The 16,225-nt window shown below is 45.1% G+C and overlaps 1 protein-coding gene across 4 annotated transcripts in view; it reads left to right on the forward strand.

Moving 5' to 3' along the window:
* LOC139387417 (focal adhesion kinase 1-like) overlaps positions 1–16,225 on the forward strand; it is a 143,383-nt gene that overhangs the window by 43,562 nt on the left and 83,596 nt on the right. For all 4 annotated transcript variants that reach the window (XM_071133581.1, XM_071133588.1, XM_071133597.1 and 1 more), the window contains 3 exons: positions 4,015–4,181; positions 11,953–12,040; positions 16,033–16,112. In XM_071133581.1, coding sequence (XP_070989682.1) covers positions 4,015–4,181; positions 11,953–12,040; positions 16,033–16,112 — 335 coding nt within the window. The remainder of the gene's footprint in view (positions 1–4,014; positions 4,182–11,952; positions 12,041–16,032; positions 16,113–16,225) is intronic.

The raw sequence follows: 16,225 nt of genomic DNA on the forward strand, positions 1-16,225 counted from the left end.
AACTAGACAGACAGACAGACAGACAGACAATTACCTATCAACTCTACCTACTCAACAGATAGACAGTTACCTATCTACTCTACCTACTAGACAGACAGACAGACAGACAGACAGACAGACAGACAGTTACCTATCAACTCTACCTACTAGACAGACAGACAGACAGACAGACAGACAGACAGACAGTTACCTATCTACTCTACCTACTAGACAGACAGACAGTTACCTATCAACACCCTGAGTGTCCCAAATGGCTCCCTGTTCCCTATACAGCCCTATAGTCGCTGGTCAAAAGAAGTGCACTATTGCTGCTTTTCAACTTTAACATCAGTGTTACACTAGTTCTGCCCCTGAACAGGCAGTTAACCCACTGTTCCTAGGCCGTCATTGAAAATAAGAATTTGTTCTTAACTGACTTGCCTAGTGAAATAAAGGTCAAATAAAAAAAATACACCCTAATGGTATATTAGGGAAATTGTGTTTCCATAGCTAGGGCTGACATTGAGGACTTGTGAGAAGGTGCTTTGTGAGAAGGTGTTAAAGTCCACAGTTTGCCAATGTTATGTAAATGCCAGCTGAAAAGTACCAGTGGCCTGGCTTTGTTCCCAGGTGAGAGCAAGTCCGCCGGAGCCATGGCCCAGTGGGACACGGTGCCGGCCTGCTTAAGGCTTCCAAATGGTTCCCAGACAAAACAGTTAGGAAGAGTTAGTGAATATATTATGATGCCATTTTGTGACGTTTAGTTCGTTTTGGATTTCGATAAGGGTTTTTCCGGCTGCACACATCTTTCTTGAGGCAAGCCGAAGTCAGTAGCTGAAGTCTAGGCCCCTTTGTTGGTGATTGGTCAACAGTAGGCATTGTTCAATAAAGACTTTGTTGGTGATTGGTCAACAATAAGCATTGTTCAATAAAGACTTTGTTGTCATTCAATGAGAGACGACCTGCTTTCATGCAATTTTTTAAATTGAGAAATACTGCACCAAACGTCTTAGTTAGATGTAAAATTGCTCAACCAAGATCTCCTCCGCACAAACGTCCAAATGAATGACAGATTTCTTGAGTTATCTTAGATTAATTCTGACTATTTTGCTGAAGTGTACTCTGGCTACGGCTTCTCTAAATGGACAAACAGTACTATTGTGTATTTTTTCTAGTTTTTCAAGCAAATGTTTTTTAAGGGAGTATGCGAGGACACTCATTCAGTTCGCCTAGATGACTTCAGGCTAGCCACCAGCTGAACTGAGGCATGCTAGCGCCTTTAGATGGAAACAGAGAATTTTGGGCCTTTTTGCTAAAACACTGTATGGAAATGTGTCATATGTAGACAGTCATGTGGGACTTGAGCGTCTCACTGTAGAACTCCCCCTGTCACCTGGGCGATGTTCCTTCCTTGAGCGTCTCACTGTAGAACTCCCCCTATCACCTGGGCGATGTTCCTTCCTTGAGTGTCTCACTGTAGAACTCCCCCTATCACCTGGGCGATGTTCCTTCCTTGAGCGTCTCACTGTAGAAGTCCCCCTATCACCTGGGCGATGTTCCTTCCTTGAGCGTCTCACTGTAGAACTCCCCCTATCACCTGGGCGATGTTCCTTCCTTGAGCGTCTCACTGTAGAAGTCCCCCTATCACCTGGGCGATGTTCCTTCCTTGAGTGTCTCACTGTAGAAGTCCCCCTATCACCTGGGCGATGTTCCTTTCTTGAGTGTCTCACTGTAGAAGTTCCCCTATCACCTGGGCGATGTTCCTTTCTTGAGTGTCTCACTGTAGAAGTCCCCCTATCACCTGGGCGATGTTCCTTCCTTGAGTGTCTCACTGTAGAAGTCCCCCTGTCACCTGGGCGATGTTCCTTCCTTGAGCGTCTCACTGTAGAACTCCCCCTGTCACCTGGGCGATGTTCCTTCCTTGAGCGTCTCACTGTAGAACTCCCCCTGTCACCTGGGCGATGTTCCTTCCTTGAGCGTCTCACTGTAGAACTCCCCCTGTCACCTGGGCGATGTTCCTTTCTTGAGTGTCTCACTGTAGAACTCCCCCTATCACCTGGGCGATGTTCCTTCCTTGAGCGTCTCACTGTAGAACTCCCCCTGTCACCTGGGCGATGTTCCTTCCTTGAGCGTCTCACTGTAGAACTCCCCCTGTCACCTGGGCGATGTTCCTTCCTTGAGCGTCTCACTGTAGAACTCCCCCTGTCACCTGGGCGATGTTCCTTCCTTGAGCGTCTCACTGTAGAACTCCCCCTATCACCTGGGCGATGTTCCTTTAACATTTACATTTTAGTCATTTAGCAGACACTCTTATCCAGAGCGACTTCCAGGAGCAATTCGGGTTAAGTGCCTTGCTCAAGGGCACATCGGCAGATGCTTCAACCAGTCGGCTCAGGGATTCGATCCAGCAACCTTTTGGTTACTGGCCCAAAGCTCTTAACCGCTAGGCTACCTGCCGTTCAGTAGGTCCCACTGTAGCTACAATGTTTTGTAACAGAAAATGAAAACAAGTTTTCTTATTAGACAAATTCACTTAGTACCTCGGACTACTTCACAATTTTAAAGTGTTTCAAAACGTTTTCTCCCTACTGAACACAACCCGGGTATTTATGAGGTTGACATTTCTACATTTAGTGTCTTCCATCCCCGTTAGGTTTAATAATGACTTCTATTCAGATGAAACAAGACTAAGAGAGTTTAGGAGGTGAAAAGAATAGCTAGTTAAACAGGTGTTTATTGGTAAAGATTCCAAAAGGCTTTGCTACCACATCTCTTCTGTTAGGTGTCTGGCTCTGGAATGGCAAAGCGCTTCATTTCAAAGTAGACTGCTTCTAATTTATGCTTCAATGGCCTCTAACTTCAATACCTGAAGTAGTGATGTCAGATGATGTTGAGGGATGTGATGGAACATGTCATCCCTGAAAGAGATGGGGAGGTCTTCTCGTTAATCATTTTAACCAAGCAGGGGTGTCACTTCTCAGATTGTGTCATAAGCCCCATAGTGGCATTTCAATGATGGATTATTTAACCCGCCCCGCTCCCCTTCCCTTGATTCTGCACACAATGACAATCTCTTCCTGGAAGAGAGAGAGAGGACGATCTATCATTCAGTGTAACTCTGCCAAGCTGTTCTTTCTATTCTATCTACTGTTATAGATAGATGGTTCCCCTGGAGTCCTCATGTCACCCCTGGACTACAGGGATGGATGGTTGAATAGATGGTTCTCCTGGACTACAGAGATGGATGGGTGAATAGATGGTTCTCCTGGACTACAGGGATAGATGGGTGAATAGATGTCAACCCTGGACTACAGGGATGGATGGGTGAATAGATGTCACCTCTGGACTACAGCGATGGATGGGTGAATAGATGGTTCTCCTGGACTACAGGGATGGATGGGTGAATAGATGGTTCTCCTGGACTACAGGGATGGATGGGTGAATAGATGTCACCCCTGGACTACTGGGATGGATGGGTGAATAGATGTCACCCCTGGACTACAGGGATGGATGGGTGAATAGATGGTTCTCCTGGACTACAGGGATGGATGGGTGAATAGATGGTTCTCCTGGACTACAGGGATGGATGGGTGAATAGATGGTTCTCCTGGACTACAGGGATGGATGGGTGAATAGATGGTTCTCCTGGACTACAGGGATGGATGGGTCAAGGAAGGCCCTCCCCACTGCTGTCTGTCACACTACCAATATGTCACTATGACTGCTATTCATTTATCTATATCTCCTGCCCTCTGAATCACAAACTACAATCTGTAGGACAGTTCATTACTGTCGATTACTGTCAATCAAACTCTTCGTCCGCAAAGGGAATAGGGTGCCATTTGGAACACAGCCATACTGATCTTTTAGGGATTATGACTGACGTGTTGTTGATTTGAATCTCATCTCTGAGTGATTCCTCCTCTAACCTCAGTGTGTATACTGTCTACACGTCTGTCCATTGACATTGACTAAAATTCATTTCAGAGTGACTCTATAGCCTAAGTGTGTGTCTACACGTGTGTCCCCTGACAGGGTATCATCCAGAAGATAGCAGACATCCACAAGGTGAAGTGTGTTTCCTGTCTGGGCCTGCGTCTCAGCCACCTGCGCTCAGGGAACATCCACTGGCTGCACCCCGACATGGGGGTGTCCCGCGTCAGGGAGAGGTACGAGCTGCTCCACCCTCAGGACGAGTGGAGGTAAGAACTAGGACAGAGACATACTGTATGAAGCTATATTTACACTGCTGATCCCTGGTCCCAGTTCTGTCCGTGTGTGCTGTTTGACCAACTCCTATTGTCATTGTTGCTTTGGCAAAACAGCACAAACTGATCTGGGAGCAGGCTACATAGACACGTTGAAATACTGTATAAAGCCATATCTACACTGCTCTGTCACCTTAAAAGCCTTGACGCTGCCGCCTTTATTTTTTTTATTTTTTATTTTACCTTTATTTAACCAGGTAGGCAAGTTGAGAACAAGTTCTCATTTACAATTGCGACCTGGCCAAGATAAAGCAAAGCAGTTCGACAGATACAACAACACAGAGTTACACATGGAGTAAAACAAACATACAGTCAATAATAAAGTATAAACAAGTCTATATACAATGTGAGCAAATGAGGTGAGAATTGAGGTAAAGGCAAAAAAAGGCCTTGGTGGCAAGGTAAATACAATATAGCAAGTAAAACACTGGAATGGTAGTTTTGCAATGGAAGAATGTGCAAAGTAGAAATAAAAATAATGGGGTGCAAAGGAGCAAAATAAATAAATAAATTAAATACAGTTGGGAAAGAGGTAGTTGATAGGGCTAAATTATATGTGGGCTATGTACAGGTGCAGTAATCTGTGAGCTGCTCTGACAGTTGGTGCTTAAAGCTAGTGAGGGAGATAAGTGTTTCCAGTTTCAGAGATTTTTGTAGTTCGTTCCAGTCATTGGCAGCAGAGAACTGGAAAGAGAGGCGGCCAAAGAAAGAATTGGTTTTGGGGGTGACTAGAGAGATATACCTGCTGGAGCGTGTGCTACAGGTGGGAGATGCTATGGTGACCAGCGAGCTGAGATAAGGGGGGACTTTACCTAGCAGGGTCTTGTAGATGACATGGAGCCAGTGGGTTTGGCGACGAGTATGAAGCGAGGGCCAGCCAACGAGAGCGTACAGGTCGCAATGGTGGGTAGTGTATGGGGCTTTGGTGACAAAACGGATTGCACTGTGATAGACTGCATCCAGTTTGTTGAGTAGGGTATTGGAGGCTATTTTGTAAATTACATCGCCAAAGTCGAGGATTGGTAGGATGGTCAGTTTTACAAGGGTATGTTTGGCAGCATGAGTGAAGGATGCTTTGTTGCGAAATAGGAAGCCAATTCTAGATTTAACTTTGGATTGGAGATGTTTGATATGGGTCTGGAAGGAGAGTTTACAGTCTAACCAGACACCTAAGTATTTGTAGTTGTCCACGTATTCTAAGTCAGAGCCGTCCAGAGTAGTGATGTTGGACAGGCGGGTAGGTGCAGGTAGTGATCGGTTGAAGAGCATGCATTTAGTTTTACTTGTATTTAAGAGCAGTTGGAGGCCACGGAAGGAGAGTTGTATGGCATTGAAGCTTGCCTGGAGGGTTGTTAACACAGTGTCCAAAGAAGGGCCGGAAGTATACAGAATGGTGTCGTCTGCGTAGAGGTGGATCAGAGACTCACCAGCAGCAAGAGCGACCTCATTGATGTATACAGAGAAGAGAGTCGGTCCAAGAATTGAACCCTGTGGCACCCCCATAGAGACTGCCAGAGGTCCGGACAACAGACCCTCAGATTTGACACACTGAACTCTATCAGAGAAGTAGTTGGTGAACCAGGCGAGGCAATCATTTGAGAAACCAAGGCTGTTGAGTCTGCCGATGAGGATGTGGTGATTGACAGAGTCGAAAGCCTTGGCCAGATCAATGAATACGGCTGCACAGTAATGTTTCTTATCGATGGCGGTTAAGATATCGTTTAGGACCTTGAGCGTGGCTGAGGTGCACCCATGACCAGCTCTGAAACCAGATTGCATAGCAGAGAAGGTATGGTGAGATTCAAAATGGTCGGTAATCTGTTTGTTGACTTGGCTTTCGAAGACCTTAGAAAGGCATGGTAGGATAGATATAGGTCTGTAGCAGTTTGGGTCAAGAGTGTCCCCCCCTTTGAAGAGGGGGATGACCGCAGCTGCTTTCCAATCTTTGGGAATCTCAGACGACACGAAAGAGAGGTTGAACAGGCTAGTAATAGGGGTGGCAACAATTTCGGCAGATAATTTTAGAAAGAAAGGGTCCAGATTGTCTAGCCCGGCTGATTTGTAGGGGTCCAGATTTTGCAGCTCTTTCAGAACATCAGCTGAATGGATTTGGGAGAAGGAGAAATGGGGAAGGCTTGGGCGAGTTGCTGTTGGGGGTGCAGTGCTGTTGACAGGGGTAGGAGTAGCCAGGTGGAAAGCATGGACAGCAGTAGAAAAATGCTTATTGAAATTTTTTTGTGTGAGATTGAGGGCATCAAGTTTAGATTGTAGGATGGCTGGGGTGTTAAGCATGTTCCAGTTTAGGTCGCCTAGCAGCACGAGCTCTGAAGATAGATGGGGGGCAATCAGTTCACATATGGTGTCCAGAGCACAGCTGGGGGCAGAGGGTGGTCTATTGCAGGCGGCAACGGTGAGAGACTTGTTTTTAGAAAGGTGGATTTTTAAAAGTAGAAGTTCAAATTGTTTGGGTACAGACCTGGATAGTAGGACAGAACTCTGCAGGCTATCTTTGCAGTAAATTGCAACACCGCCCCCTTTGGCAGTTCTATCTTGTCTGAAAATGTTGTAGTTTGGAATTAAAATGTCTGAATTTTTGGTGGTCTTCCTAAGCCAGGATTCAGACACAGCTAGAACATCCGGGTTGGCAGAGTGTGCTAAAGCAGTGAATAGAACAAACTTAGGGAGGAGGCTTCTAATGTTAACATGCATGAAACCAAGGCTATTACGGTTACAGAAGTCGTCAAAAGAGAGCGCCTGGGGAATAGGAGTGGAGCGAGGCACTGCAGGGCCTGGATTCACCTCTACATCGCCAGAGGAACATAGGAGGAGTAGAATAAGGGTGCGACTAAAAGCAATAAGAATTGGTCGTCTAGAACGTCTGGAACAGAGAGTAAAAGGAGGTTTCTGGCGGCGATAAAATAGCATCAAGGTATAATGTACAGACAAAGGTAAGGTAGGATGGAAATACAGTGGAGGTAAACCTAGGTATTGAGTGATGAAGAGAGAGATATTGTCTCTAGAAACATCATTGAAACCAGGAGATGTCATTGCAAGCTAGCATAGGTTGGAGTCTGTTGTTAGCCACCTCTTGCGTTCGGTCAGTAGATTAGTGGGGTTCCGTGTGGTAGAGGGGATTAATCCAAATCACACAACAACAAAAATAAGAACAATAGATATAGTTATAGAGGCCCGAGAAGAAAACATAATAATTCAAATAAATAAATTGTCCGATTGTCTATTCAGATAGCAGCCGGAAAGACAGCTAACGGTTAGCGGGCCGCAGATGGGCGTTCCGGTAACGTCGCGACAGAGGAGCCAGCCGGATCTCCTTCAGGTAGATAACGTCGGCAGTCCGGTTGTGAAGGCCCGGTGGGGCTCCGCGTAGGCAGTGAAACGGGTCCGGATAGGTGACTGCAGCCCAGGAGTGAATGATGGAACTCAGGCGTGATTGACGGAGCTGGCTAGCACCGGAACAATCGATGTTTGCTCCGGAATCGACGAAAGCCGACTGTCACACGGATAGCAGCTAGCTAGCTGTGAGATCCGGGTATGAATGTCCAGAGAGCAGTTGAAATCCAGGGACATGGAGAGAAAAATTGGTCCGGTATGTTCCGTTCCGAGCCGCGCTGCGCCGTACAAAACTGGCGATAGATTTTCGATAGATTTTCGAACTAAAGGACAGCCGATGACCACAAACCGTGGTTAGCTTCTGATTAGCTTCTGGGCTAGCTCCTGGCTAGCTTCTGGCTAGTTTCTGGCCAGCCTCCTGGAGTTTCTGGCTAGCTTCCTGAAGGATTGCAGATCTGAGGTAAATAATACTTTTTTATAAATATAAATTGGTGAGGCTGGTTGCAGGAGAGTGTTTAGAAGATGAGTTGATGGAAAATAAAAATAAAATGTACGTGAAAAAAGTTGTAAATATATATATATACAGGACACGACAAGACGAGGACAAAAGACGTCTGAACTGCTATGCGATCTTGGATGAGGTATGCATGCATATTGGCTCCATGTAATTCTGCTTTAATATAAATATTCAAACACTTCCTATGAATACCATCATCATAATGCATTATAAGCACATGTACAGCACCTTATGAGCTTTGCATAACTTAATTCATAACTCAATTATGTGAGTAAGCCATCCAGGCTACAGCCTTGCCCCTTGAAATGCTTGACCATGCTTAAACTGTCTAACTAGTGCTCACTAGCTAAAATGGCAGATATCCTAGGCCTGTTTTTTGGAAGAGAAAATATGGGAACGAATTTGGTTGTTTTAATGGATTCAGACCAGTGGCAAAGCCAAGGGGCTAAAGTATGTCACGGATAGAAGTGACCTTGTTACCAGGGAGATGTGTGCAGTCTATGTCATTGCAAGGCGCTTGGTTATTTAATCAATGTAGTAAGGGGATGAAATCAGGACTTTATGTGCCTTGTATTTTCAAATGTAAACCCACTGATGGGGGAATTGGGCAGAGTTGCAACGGAACCGAAAATCAATTGTTGCCATCCTGTTAGTTGGGCCGAGTGGCCTTGAATTTCCTTCCAATCTGCCTGCATAAATCATGGTTCCTCAGAAGCAGGCTGAAAACCCTTCATATGACGTTCCAGTGTAATTAGGCTTCTATAGGCTGAGATACAGGCTTCCTCCGGTCTCATCACTGTTATTGGAAGGGAAATTAGACTACAATGAGAGATTCACTGACAAAGTCAACTGAGAGTGTTGAGGAGGAGAGTAATTAGAGAGGACTGAACTATCTGTTGATGTGATCTCAGTGTTTGATGTTGGAGCCTAATGCTGATAGATTCCCTTCTACTCCTGACTGAGTGAAGATATGGAGAGAGAAATGCCATATCAGAGATAGCAGAGCAATGTCTAGACAGCTTTTATTTGGGTGATATTTCAGACTGTACTCCCCCTCACCTCTGCTTCCTTCACGGCCAGACAGGGCAGTGTGTTGACATGGGAGGTAAAGGACGAGATTTAGAACTGTATCCAGCCTTCCTCTAACATACACTACTGTTCTCTGGGCAGGTTGCTTCTCACTCACCTTATTATAACTCTGTGTCTGTGTGTGCTTGTGTGTGTGCTTGTGTGTGTGCTTGCGTGCATGTGTGCATGCGTCTCTTCAATTCTGAAATGTGTCCAGCTGGAAGAATACATTTGAATAATGTAGCAGGCCTAGATAGATGTTCCCAAAGAATAAAAACATGACAGCAGGCGTTTCATGACTCAGTTTAAACCCTGGCCACCTGTCCTCAGAATTCTATATGAATCCCAACTGTGCTGCTCACAAATCAAGATGGAACGTAACTGTTCTGTGAATGTGAATGTTCTAAGAATACTCAATGATACAATACGTTCTACCTCGCGGAAGAACCTGTTCTGTTCCTAAGCAGCATTGTATTTGCATAGGACGGTAGGAGCTACCATTGAACACAGTGAGATAATGCATGCTTTATACTGTAGACCACAACCACCACAGCAGAGCTCATTCTGTCTGTCCCCACCTCGTCTCAGTCAGGCATCAGTGCAGAAGTAATGGAGATAAATAATACAGAGGAAATGAAGTGACTGTGTGCTGTTGTTAGTGGTTCTCTGCTGAAGTTAGCTCAGGGGATACTCAGTGACTGTGTGCTGTTGTTAGTGGTTCTCTGCTGAAGTTAGCTCAGGGGATACTCAGTGACTGTGTGCTGTTGTTAGTGGTTCTCTGCTGAAGTTAGCTCAGGGGATACTCAGTGACTGTGTGCTGTTGTTAGTGGTTCTCTGCTGAAGTTAGCTCAGGGATACTCAGTGACTGTGTGCTGTTGTTAGTGGTTCTCTGCTGAAGTTAGCTCAGGGGATACTCAGTGACTGTGTGCTGTTGTTAGTGGTTCTCTGCTGAAGTTAGCTCAGGGGATACTCAGTGACTGTGTGCTGTTGTTAGTGGTTCTCTGCTGAAGTTAGCTCAGGGGATACTCAGTGACTGTGTGCTGTTGTTAGTGGTTCTCTGCTGAAGTTAGCTCAGGGGATACTCAGTGACTGTGTGCTGTTGTTAGTGGTTCTCTGCTGAAGTTAGCTCAGGGGATACTCAGTGACTGTGTGCTGTTGTTAGTGCTGCTCATTCATTATGAAATAGTCTCTTTATTCAGCCTTAATTCCTTCTGGCGATAGAATAAGCCCTGTATCGTCAGTAATAGCAAAAATCAAACACCATTCAGATGCTGTAGTTGTTTAACACAGGAAGTAGACCTATTGCAGTGTCCATTCAGATGCTGTAGTTGTTTAACACAGGAAGTAGACCTATTGCAGTGTCCATTCAGATGCTGTAGTTGTTTAACACAGGAAGTAGACCTATTGCAGTGTCCATTCAGATGCTGTAGTTGTTTAACACAGGAAGTAGACCTATTGCAGTGTCCATTTGTTACATTTCTGTTGTTTAGAGCCTTTCAATGCCTGCATCCCAAATGGTTCCATGTTACCTTTAAAGTGCACTACTTTTGACCAGGGCCTGTAGGGGCTATATAGGAAACAGGGTGACCATTTGGGACACATCCAGTGTCAGATCACATGCTATGTGTCTCATTAGCCTTGCATTCCTCACCAGGCTGTACAAGGCCGTTGAAAGGAAGAATGGATAATGGATGGATATCTGTGTGTGTGTGTGGGGGGGAGGGGGGGGTTGACCTCGTCTCAATGCTTTCATGCCATGGAGCCTGTTACTGCTTGTCTTTCTGTGTCTCTGTTGTTGAGCTGGTGAATGGTACGTAGGTTGCACAATAAAAGCAAGCGATTGATACATTAGGAGAAAATGATCCTAATTGACCTCATTGTCAAAGGGAAATTTATCTTGAACATTGGCTCTCGCAGTCGTATCAATAGCATGTTCATCGAAGAAACATTCTAGAACACTGGTTCAATGGAAGTGTTGACAGACCAGCAGACACTCTAAAATACTCATTCAATACCCATGACACTGTCCTCAAGCCATTCGTACAGACATCAAATTAATGACTTGCCTTTTACACATAGAATCTCAATGTACTGAGTCATGTACCTTCCACTGGCTGCTGTTCTATTATCTCTCTCTGGTGTAGATCACAGCTGAGTAGAAAACACCAGAACTACAAATACCATCTGATCTGACAGAGCCAGGAAAGCTTTTCTCTAGCCAGAGACTTTGTAATTACAAGGAACAGGCTTAGAACAGAGTTTGAACAAGCAGCTATTTCAAGCAGTTCAGTAGTTTATTTCACCTTGTAGGTTGATCAGAAAGCTGTGGCTGGATGTTATAGTTATTCCAGGAATGATCATTGAGGTCTCTCCCTGCCAAAGGTAATGATGATGATGTCTCGATGATGTCTATGCCTATATAGGGCACTACTTTTGACCAGGGCCCATAAGGTTCTGGTCAAACGTAGTGCACTATGTAGGTAATAGGGTGCCATTTGGGACGCAGCCTCAGTCTCACTGATCTCTTTGATAAGTTCCATATGAAAGGATCCACTGGGAAAGTACAGAATAATGACAACGTGCTGACTTGTACCATACAGCTTCCACATTCACAGCGCTGTATAATAACACACAGAGGTTGTTAGATATCAAAACAGCATTCTGTCTGTCCTAACTCTTCTGTTTCAATGTGTTCCTTTGGAACCTTGTTTCTGAGTTGTCCTTCGTCCTCGTTTGCATCGAGCTAACCGTATGGCATTTCTTTCTCCACAGGTATGAGCTACGGATACGCTACTTGCCAAAAGGATTCTTGAACCATTTTTCAGAAGATAAACCTACACTGAACTACTTCTACCATCAGGTGAGGAAAGAAACCATATTCAGATTGAGTTGGGACTGTCAGGTGTGGACAGAAACCATATTCAGATTGAGTTAGGACTGTCAGGTGTGGACAGAAACCATATTCAGATTGAGTTAGGACTGTCAGGTGTGGACAGAAACCATATTCAGATTGAGTTATGACTGTCAGGTGTGGACAGAAACCATATTCAGATTGAGTTGGGACTGTCAGGTGTGGACAAAAACCATATTCAGATTGAGTTATGACTGTCAGGTGTGGACAGAAACCATATTCAGATTGAGTTGGGACTGTCAGGTGTGGACAGAAACCATATTCAGATTGAGTTATGACTGTCAGGTGTGGACAGAAACCATATTCAGATTGAGTTATGACTGTCAGGTGTGGACAGAAACCATATTCAGATTGAGTTATGACTGTCAGGTGTGGACAGAAACCATATTCAGATTGAGTTGGAACTGTCAGGTGTGGACAGAAACCATATTCAGATTGAGTTGGGACTGTCAGGTGTGGACATAAACCATATTCAGATTGAGTTGGGACTGGCAGGTGAGGACATAAACCATATTCAGATTGAGTTATGACTGTCAGGTGTGGACAGAAACCATATTCAGATTGAGTTGGGACTGTCAGGTGAGGACAGAAACCATATTCAGATTGAGTTATGACTGTCAGGTGTGGACAGAAACCATATTCAGATTGAGTTATGACTGTCAGGTGTGGACAGAAACCATATTCAGATTGAGTTATGACTGTCAGGTGTGGACAGAAACCATATTCAGATTGAGTTGGGACTGTCAGGTGTGGACAGAAACCATATTCAGATTGAGTTGGGACTGGCAGGTGTGGACAGAAACCATATTCAGATTGAGTTATGACTGTCAGGTGTGGACAGAAACCATATTCAGATTGAGTTGGAACTGTCAGGTGTGGACAGAAACCATATTCAGATTGAGTTGGGACTGTCAGGTGTGGACAGAAACCATATTCAGATTGAGTTATGACTGTCAGGTGTGGACAGAAACCATATTCAGATTGAGTTGGGACTGTCAGGTGACGACAGAAACCATATTCAGATTGAGTTGGGACTGTCAGGTGAGGACAGAAACCATATTCAGATTGAGTTATGACTGTCAGGTGAGGACAGAAACCATATTCAGATTGAGTTGGGACTGTCAGGTGAGGACAGAAACCATATTCAGATTGAGTTGGGACTGTCAGGTGAGGACAGAAACCATATTCAGATTGAGTTATGACTGTCAGGTGAGGACAGAAACCATATTCAGATTGAGTTGGGACTGTCAGGTGTGGACAGAAACCATATTCAGATTGAGTTGGGACTGTCAGGTGTGGACAGAAACCATATTCATATTGAGTTGGGACTGTCAGGTGTGGACAGAAACCATATTCAGATTGAGTTGGGACTGTCAGGTGTGGACAGAAACCATATTCAGATTGAGTTGGGACTGTCAGGTGTGGACAGAAACCATATTCAGATTGAGTTAGGACTGTCAGGTGTGGACAGAAACCATATTCAGATTGAGTTGGAACTGTCAGGTGTGGACAGAAACCATATTCAGATTGAGTTGGGACTGTCAGGTGTGGACAGAAACCATATTCAGATTGAGTTATGACTGTCAGGTGACGACAGAAACCATATTCAGATTGAGTTATGACTGTCAGGTGTGGACAGAAACCATATTCAGATTGAGTTATGACTGTCAGGTGAGGACAGAAACCATATTCAGATTGAGTTGGGACTGTCAGGTGTGGACAGAAACCATATTCAGATTGAGTTATGACTGTCAGGTGTGGACAGAAACCATATTCATATTGAGTTGGGACTGTCAGGTGTGGACAGAAACCATATTCAGATTGAGTTGGAACTGTCAGGTGTGGACAGAAACCATATTCAGATTGAGTTATGACTGTCAGGTGTGGACAGAAACCATATTCATATTGAGTTGGGACTGGCAGGTGTGGACAGAAACCATTCAGTGTTCTTCCCTCTCTGTTTATCAGAGAAATACACTGTTGTGTATTATGATTTGTTTCACAACAGGTAGAGGACAATGTGTGACAAAGTCAGCTGGCTGTACTTAAAATGGCTGAAGGCTATATAAACTCTGTTAAATAGCTTTTGGTGACATTGAAACGGCCCTGCTGGGGTGGTACGGTGTGACTGAGAGTGTGTTATATTGCTGTCTGGGCTGCTGGCCAGAGGTTCCTAGAGAATAAACCCACCAGAAAGTCCCAACAGCTAAAAGCTGTGTGTGGCTACAGTCTGGTAGCATCACCTGCTGGGTGATATGAATGGCAGCCCTCACCGGCTGGGTGATACAAACGGCAGCCATCCCCTGCTGGGTGATACGAACGGCAGCCATCCCCTGCTGGGTGAAACGAACTGCAGCCATCCCCTGCTGGGTGTTAGGAACGACAGCCATCCCCTGCTGAGTGATACGAACGGCAGCCATCCCCTGCTGGGTGATACGAACGGCAGCCATCACCTGTTGGGTGTTAGGAACGGCAGCCATCCCCTGCTGGGTGATACGAACGGCAGCCATCACCTGCTGGGTGATACGAACGGCAGCCATCCCCTGCTGGGTGATACGAACGGCAGCCATCACCTGCTGGGTGATACTAACTGCAGCCATCCCCTGCTGGGTGATACGAACGGCAGCCATCCCCTGCTGGGTGATACAAATGGCAGCCATCCCCTGCTGGGTGATATGAATGGCAGCCATCCCCTGCTGGGTGATACGAACGGCAGCCATCCCCTGCTGGGTGATACGAACGGCAGCCATCCCCTGCTGGGTGATATGAATGGCAGCCATCCCCTGCTGGTGATACGAACGGCAGCCATCCCCTGCTGGGTGTTAGGAACGGCAGCGATTCAACATATAGAACCACCTAGAAATGAATAGACATTGATGGCTGGTGTTCTGGTCAGAGGTGATAGGACGGCCACCTGCTGGGTGTTAGGAACGGCAGCGATTCAACATATAGAACCACCTAGAAATGAATAGACATTGATGGCTGGTGTTCTGGTCAGAGGTGATAGGACGGCCACCTGCTGCTGTTAAATACAAGCTTTGGTGTTTTCTCTCTTAGAGATCTGAGGTAGCCTCAAGTCTCGTGGCTCATTAAAGTCCATGTGAGCTGGACCCATCAGCTGCAGCTCAGTCAGACTAACTAATTCATAATATAATCATATAATATATGCCATTTAGGAGACGATTTTATCCAAAGCGACTTACGCATGGGTGGTCCAGGGAATCGAACCCGCTATCCTGGCATTGCTTTACCAGCTGAGCATCTGATGACATCCACAAGTAACTGAGGACCTCTTTCCATCTACCTGTTGCTGTCTTACAATAGATTCACAATGCTCTCTACACTACCTGTCACTACTTTAGTAGTTCTCTTTGTCATAGAGAATGACTGTGATGATGTTTCTCAGGTCAAAAGTGACTACATGTTGTCATGGAGAATGACTGTGATGATGTTTCTCAGGTCAAGAATGACTACATGTTGTCATGGAGAATGACTGTGATGATGTTTCTCAGTTCAAGAGTGACTACATGGAGAATGACTGTGATGATGTTTCTCAGGTCAAGAGTGACTACATGGAGAATGACTGTGATGATGTTTCTCAGGTCAAGAGTGACTACATGTTGTCATGGAGAATGACTGTGATGATGTTTCTCAGGTCAAGAGTGACTACATGGAGAATGACTGTGATGATGTTTCTCAGGTCAAGAGTGACTACATGGAGAATGACTGTGATGATGTTTCTCAGGTCAAGAGTGACTACATGTTGTCATGGAGAATGACTGTGATGATGTTTCTCAGGTCAAGAGTGACTACATGGAGAATGACTGTGATGATGTTTCTCAGGTCAAGAGTGACTACATGGAGAATGACTGTGATGATGTTTCTCAGGTCAAGCGGGACAACATGTTGTCATGGAGAATGACTGTGATGATGTTTCTCAGGTCAAGAGTGACTACATGTTGGAGGTAGCTGATCGAGTCGACCAAGACATTGCACTTAAATTGGGCTGCCTTGAAATCAGGTGAGTTCTATTTTAAATACTTGATATTTGATATCTTATAAACAGTGAATTCATGTACTCGTCCAATATTCCATAATTAGATAAACATTTTGACAACTCACAAATTGTTTATT

Source organism: Oncorhynchus clarkii, chromosome 3 (genome assembly GCF_045791955.1).
Source record: "Oncorhynchus clarkii lewisi isolate Uvic-CL-2024 chromosome 3, UVic_Ocla_1.0, whole genome shotgun sequence".
NCBI classification, from domain to species: domain Eukaryota; kingdom Metazoa; phylum Chordata; class Actinopteri; order Salmoniformes; family Salmonidae; genus Oncorhynchus; species Oncorhynchus clarkii.